Source organism: Brachyhypopomus gauderio, chromosome 20 (genome assembly GCF_052324685.1).
Source record: "Brachyhypopomus gauderio isolate BG-103 chromosome 20, BGAUD_0.2, whole genome shotgun sequence".
Lineage (NCBI taxonomy): Eukaryota > Metazoa > Chordata > Actinopteri > Gymnotiformes > Hypopomidae > Brachyhypopomus > Brachyhypopomus gauderio.
Window position 1 is genome coordinate 11,234,684 of NC_135230.1, and position 6,433 is coordinate 11,241,116.

Below are 6,433 nucleotides of genomic sequence, written 5' to 3' on the forward strand. Positions count from 1 at the left end.
CCAGAGGTCACTAACAGGCGGACCGCGGTCCGGATCCGGACCCGAACGCAGTCCTGTCTAGACCCAATCTCATTCCTGATTAACTCTGCAAATTTCTATTTCCATGGTCCACAACCAACGGACACAAATGCTATCCCATCCGGACCCAGAATAAATTGTTACAAAAAATTTTTTATTGTGACGGGAGAATTAATTTTAAACCGGAGCATTTATTTCAGTGCTATTGAAAAACCACTCCGTTACAAGTGTTACGTTCGCCACCTAAGCCCCCCGGTCAACAACTTACGTTCGCCGCCGCCGCGATTAGCCCTGTTGTGGAGCTAGAGTTAGTGGAGCTTTGAGCGTAGTGGTAAATATCTGGTTTGAATACCGCGGAGCAAAAAACATTCTTTGTGCTCATGATTATGAAATAATGTATAGTCAAACCACTTTCACAAAAATATTTATTCAATTAATTTATTTTACAGTAAATAAAAAACCAAATTCTAATTGGATCAAATAAATAAAGTATTATTATATTAATAATTAATTAAATTATGTGCATTGATTTACAGGATGGGAGCCTGACATATTGTCACCTCAATACAGCTGTGCCCGTCTTGCAGCTGTATTTCGGTGGTGGAGACCTCAGGGCAGATTTCAGACTCTCCCGTGAGACCATCACCTCACTCAGTAATGCACTGAGGCAAGAGACTGATCATGGGTGGAGCAGGGACATCGAGCTGTTGGTGTTCCTTTACTGGCTGGCACACGCAGCATCCTATCGTGTGGTCTCCCGAGCGTTCGCCATCCCAAGATCTTCTGTGTGTGACATCGTGCACAGAATGAGCAAGGCAGTCAGTGGCATTTTGAAGAGGGTCATTATGTTACCTGCTGGTGATGAACTGGATGTGGTAGGAGCAGGATTTGCCCAGTTGGCTGGATCGGCGTCTTTCAAAGTGGCAGTTGGTGCCATCGACGGGTGCCACATCAGAATAAAACCCCCATCTGCCAGTGCACAGTGCTACCTGAACAGGAAGCTTTTTTATTCTGTGCAGCTGCAAGCGATCTGTGACCATCAGGGAAGGTTTATTGACATTTTTGTTGGTTACCCTGGGTCTGTACACGACGCACGGGTGCTGAAGAACAGCCCTATATATAAAGAGGGCCTATACCCACCTAGAGGAAGGTGCATCCTTGGTGATGGGGGTTATCCGTGCATCAGCGCACCAATCCAGCTCCTGACCCCTTATCGAGAGCCTGTGCAGAACCCTGTACAGGCTCGTTTTAACAGCAGACTCTCTCGGGCCAGGAACATCATTGAAAGAACATTTGGAATGCTGAAGACCCGCTGGCGATCCATTTTCTTTAAAGCCCTTGAGGTGAGCCCTGTCTTTGCACCTGAGGTTGTGGCATGCTGCGCTGTGCTCCACAACCTCTGCATTGCTCACGGCGACATCATGGACCCAGATGTTCAAGAGGCTGATGACACTGACCCACCAGAGCCTGTCGGCACAGAACAAACATCAGGGGAAGATGCACGAGAGATTCTGGCTGCAGCTGTCTCAGCACCACAACATCGTGTTTTAGCTCTGCACGAGCATGATTATATTTAGAAATGTTTGCAGAAATGTAAAAAGTTGTGTATTTCTCCATTTTTCTTACTGATGCCAAATTAAAATCATTCCAAATTGTACTCAGACTTGTTGGGTGTAAATGATGTATTACCTTTAGGTTATGAATATCATTTAGCATTAAAGTTTAAACAGAAAGCTTGCTCCATCAATACATTCAAAAGATCTATGACATGAGAATTTCTACTCAGTGTGGCTACTGATCAGAAGACTAAAACTTGTTTAATTAATTAAGTTGTTTGGGACAAAAAGATCTAGTCACACACATCCTTTATGCATAAGCTTGAAAACTATGCCCTACCTATAGTATACCTATAGTATAAGACTTGGGTAAGTGTGCGCGTGCACACACAAAATCTAAACATATTTAAATTAAATCTACAACCTAACTATTTCTAGTTGCAAATGTATTACTGTCATCATTCTCACAATATATAATAACACCAAAAGACTTGAAAGCTGATATACAACAATTTATTTTTTAGCTAAAATCTCCAAAACATTTAAAAATCTTTCCTCTCTCTCTCTTGCCTCCCTATCCCTCCTTTCCTCTCTTATTCTAGCTTCTGCATCTCTCTTCTCCTCTCGTGCTATTGTTTCCCTCTCTCTGGTTTCCTCTCTCTTCAGCCTCTCTCAATCTTCTTTCCTCCCTCTCCTCAGCCTCTCTCCATCTTCTTTCCTCCCTCTCCTCAGCCTCTCTCAGTCTTCTCTCGTCTCTTTCCTCAGCCTCTCTCTCCCTCTCATTTTCCCTCTCTTCCAACTCCCTCAAATAGTCCATTAAATTCCCCCGCCTCTTCTTGGCAAGGGGTTCCTTTACAGAGGGCAGTGGCTCAACAGCAGCACCCTGGCCAGATGAGGCAATAAGGGTGGGTGGACTAATTGATGGCCTCCCTCCTATTGCCTCATCCATGGCAGCATACCATTTCCAGGATGCTGCTGTTGCTACACCACCCTCTGTACTCACCCCAGTGGGGGGGCACTTCAGTTCCTACAAAATTAATAAAAACACGGAAGAGGGAACGGGGGGCAACACCTTGTATTATAACTAAACCTTCACTGAATTATTTTAATCTGATAAACTATCAGGAAGAGACTTTATATTTTTGCTTCAGGTTCTCCCACTTTTTTAACATAAAGTGGAGAGATTGCCTTTGGCAGTTTTTTCTCCAAGACGAAGGCTCTGCAAGATAATGGACATAACCGTTAACTACAGTAAAATGCATACACTGTCTTAAAACTGTTAATACTACATCTCTATTACATACAGCCTTTTGTAATTAATAGTGTACATGACCTGTAATGCAGATGTATTAATTTAACCAAAGTTACTTACTCAAAACCTCGTACTGCTGCATTTCTTTTACCGGTGAAGAGGGGCGCATTGGCCACCCTCCACCGGATAAGGTCCCTGGTGTCTTCATCAGTCCCTGCAAGAATAAACTATAGCTTTAAAATTGATGGTTACTGTATCAGTGTAGCAAAGTTACAAAAATCAATAATCACAAAGCTAGATATATTTTTATAGTATAGAATATGGTAAGAATAGGTTAGCCTTTCAATAGTATTACTAAAAAGGTGAGATGAATGCACGAATGTCGTTATATCAGTATGACAAACAACCAAGGTTTAAAATAAAAGAAAATAAACAAAGGAATTCGACCTGCAAACCACTTGTAACCCAGATTAAAGCTGGGCGTACACTGTACGATATTTTAAATCGTGTAATCGTGCTTCAACAGTGCGATACTCTCACGAGGAGCGATTTGAATTTCAAACATGTTTGAGCCGAAACTCGGCCCGATCGCAAAAATAGTCGCACGAGTGAAAAATCGGCTGAAAATGGGCCAAAAATCGCACAGTATACACCCAGCTTTAGTCAGTCATGTCTTAAAATCATTGCGAGCAAAATGGTCTAAAATTGACGGATGCGCTTCAGATTTTGTTGCGGAATAATCGGTACGACAATTAGTATTAGCTTGACGGGTCAACTAGCGAGCTAAGATTACCTCAGCTTGGACTCGCTGATGGTCATAAACACAAAAAAATACAGAAATCCATAGCTCCATTCGGATATGCGCATATGCATATAAATCTAACAAAACCGACATTAATACCGCACATTTTCGCGTTATCGGATATACGAGTTAATCGGTATTAGCTTGACGGGTTAACTAGCGAGCTAAGATTACCTCAGCTTGGACTCGCTGATGGTCATAAACACTAAAAAATACAGAAATCCATAGCTCCATTCGGATATGCATATAAATCTAACAAAACCGACATTAATACCGCACATTTTTCGCGTTATCGGATATACGAGTTAACAGTGATGCCGGTAACGCGTTACTTAGTAACGCGTTACTGTAGTCGGACTACTTTTTTCAGTAACGAGTAGTCTAACGCAACTACTATTTAAAAACTAGTAGTCAGATTAAAGTTACTTATCTAAAACATCGTGCGGTACTATTTCTGCATTTCGGGGGAACGTAGGATATATTTATTCATTCTTATTTTTTGGCTACTCGTTTCTTACGCGGTTGCGTCATCTCTGCTCTGCGGCGCCAAAGTCAGATGGAAGGAGAGGTTCGCCTTTAGCAGCTGGAAATACAGGTATTATTTTGATTTTATTTCGGCTAAGGAAGACAACATTAAGGTCCGTTGTACACTCTGTCCTGGCGACAGAGTGCTGTCTACTTTCAAAAACACAACGTCAAACCTGGAAAAAAAAAACCGGGGCTTGCGGCGAACGTAAATTGTTACCGGGCGGGGTGTAAAATGGACTAAATTCAGTATTATATCGCGATCGATCGATCGCCGGTGGTTGGCGCCAGATCGAACTAGTAACTCATTGAATCATAGATGTGGATCAGAGGTGTGTCTCAATGAGTGAGAGTTGGCAACCCTGTAAGTGGGCGGAGTTGAACAGAAAGACTGTCTTATTTATTTATTTAAAAAACATGTAAGCCTATTTCAAGAAAAAGTTTACAAATGCCAGTGTCATTTTTGATGTTCCGGTTAAAATACATGTCAATAAAGTGAGTATTGGCAGAACTGGTAGTCATTTTCATATTATAGGGGCGGGGGATCAGCCTCTGCTGAAAGTAACTAAAAGTAATCTAACTTAGTTACTTTTAAAAGCAAGTAGTCAGTAACTTAACTGAGTTACTTTTTAAAGAAGTAGTCAGTAGTCGGATTCCTGTTTCAAAGTAACTATGGCAACAGTACGAGTTAATCGGTATTAGCTTGACGGGTTAACTAGCGAGCTAACAAGATTACCTCAGCTTGGACTCGCTAACTACGTTAATAAAAAATGTAAAAACGATAAATATGTAATCTAACAAATTGTATTTTTCATTCTCAGTGACACTACTTGTAACGGCACTTGGGTTGCACTTAGTTTGCACATCATCATATTTTAAAAATGTTTTATTTTGTGTTTGTATCTACTTACACTTGTAAATTGCTGGCTCGCCGCTTTCCGCCATTTTATTTTTCTGACTTCGAACTCCTCCGCTGCTCCAATTGAATCATGGGATAGGACAGTTGCTCCAGTTGAATCACGGGATAGGACAGTGTGCTGCAATCACGTACTTAAAAATGGCTGATTCGTTTTGGCTTGCCTGTTACATGCTCAGCCCTTTCTCTGTCCTGCCGTTGCGCTCTCTTTGTGAAGGTGTTTCGCCACCTCTCTCATTCTCACTCTCACTTACTTATTAGAGTGTCTATCTCCTGCGCCTCTTACTGGCCCATCTCAAGTTTTCCTCCAGCTATCTCTCTTCCTATCGCTTACTCTTTTATTTTGGGAAGGGTTTTGTTGCGGCGTTTGCCTGCTGCCAGTCTTCCCCTGGCGTCCTTAGTTCCATTGTCACGCGTTGAAGTTATTCCGCATTATTTCCGTAGTTTTTATTTTTCTCTCCCGTTAGTTCACGGTTTTGTTTATTTTGCGCCTCGAGTTTTCCGCGTCCTTTTGAGTTTGGTTTTTCTACTGTGTGTGTGTGTGTTTACGTGCACGATGTGGGATTTATTTTCTGTTGATCTGCGTGGGTTCATTGCACGCACGCAGTTTTCAGCGAACATCTGCCTGCTTCATACGGCGCTTGGGTCTATCTCTCTACATTTTCTGGCGCGGTGTGTACAGAACGTACACCCGTCGTCACAAATATTCCGTTAACTCTGTTTTACTTGGCCTAACTGCTGCTGTATTGAACTCCCAGATTAATTCACTAGGTGGCAGCAGTTCTCCGGTGTTCCTGCATTTCATATGTGAAGCACCACTTGTTACTTTTCATTTGCCAATCTCACCACTCTTGGCGTAATCTAATGTATTGCTATAGTGTATGTGTACACGGGTATGATAAACAGTATAGCATATTTTACGGGGTCATTTTCAAAACAACGTTTTGATTGAAAGTAGAATAAAAGTGTTGTATATCATTGGTTAAAAAGACACACTCGCCACATTACTACCGGGGATTTCCCCGGTGGGCCAATGGGTTAGTGGGCCGCCGGCTGCCGGTGGTTTAACTCAGCCCGTGGAGGATATGGCCGGCTCCGCCCGTAGTCACGCTGCTGTTTAACGGTGCCTTTTTTATTATTATTATTATTATTAGAAATCTCAAAAGACTACATGCATAATACAACCACAAAACATACAATCATACCCTTATTACAAAGGCTTCAAAGATCCAGATTGTCACATAGGCTGGAGTGTTAAGAGGTAAGAGGTGTTTCCCATTCCTCACTTTTTTTTAATGTATTTTAAAGTCTTTAAAATCTGTTCACAAGGAATGGAGATGTGGTCAATTGTCATTCGTGTCCTA

At 42.0% G+C, this 6,433-nt stretch overlaps 1 protein-coding gene across 6 annotated transcripts; it reads right to left on the reverse strand.

Annotated features, from left to right (window-relative positions):
• Positions 1–563: 563 nt before the first annotated feature.
• On the reverse strand, positions 564–5,819 carry LOC143484326 (uncharacterized). 6 transcript variants are annotated; one of them, XR_013122602.1, is made up of 5 exons: positions 5,065–5,803; positions 2,947–3,040; positions 1,159–1,485; positions 871–1,048; positions 564–801 (listed from the first exon to the last, which is right to left on the reverse strand). XR_013122602.1 is itself a non-coding variant. In XM_076983006.1 (4 exons), exons 1-4 carry the CDS (start codon positions 5,096–5,098, stop codon positions 666–668), a joined length of 588 nt encoding a protein of 195 aa, XP_076839121.1. In that variant the 5' UTR covers positions 5,099–5,819; the 3' UTR covers positions 564–665. The 6 variants fall into 6 exon arrangements, 3 of the variants coding, with proteins under 3 accessions (XP_076839121.1, XP_076839123.1, XP_076839122.1); XR_013122603.1 differs by having other exon boundaries at positions 564–1,048; positions 1,159–2,793; positions 5,065–5,819; XR_013122604.1 differs by having other exon boundaries at positions 564–1,048; positions 1,159–2,601; positions 2,708–3,040; positions 5,065–5,819.
• Positions 5,820–6,433: the final 614 nt, after the last annotated feature.

Excerpts from the sequence above, each read along its gene's own strand:
- LOC143484326 (XM_076983006.1), bottom strand. The coding sequence starts at position 5,098 with ATGGCGGAAAGCGGCGAGCCAGCAATTTACAAGT. Across the intron at positions 1,486-2,946 it reads GCAGCAGTACGAGGTTTTGA|GCTCTGGTGGGTCAGTGTCA; the intron begins GTAAGTAACTTT and ends CTGTGCCGACAG. Across the intron at positions 799-1,158 it reads AAGGATGCACCTTCCTCTAG|ATCTTGGGATGGCGAACGCT; the intron begins GTGGGTATAGGC and ends CACACACAGAAG.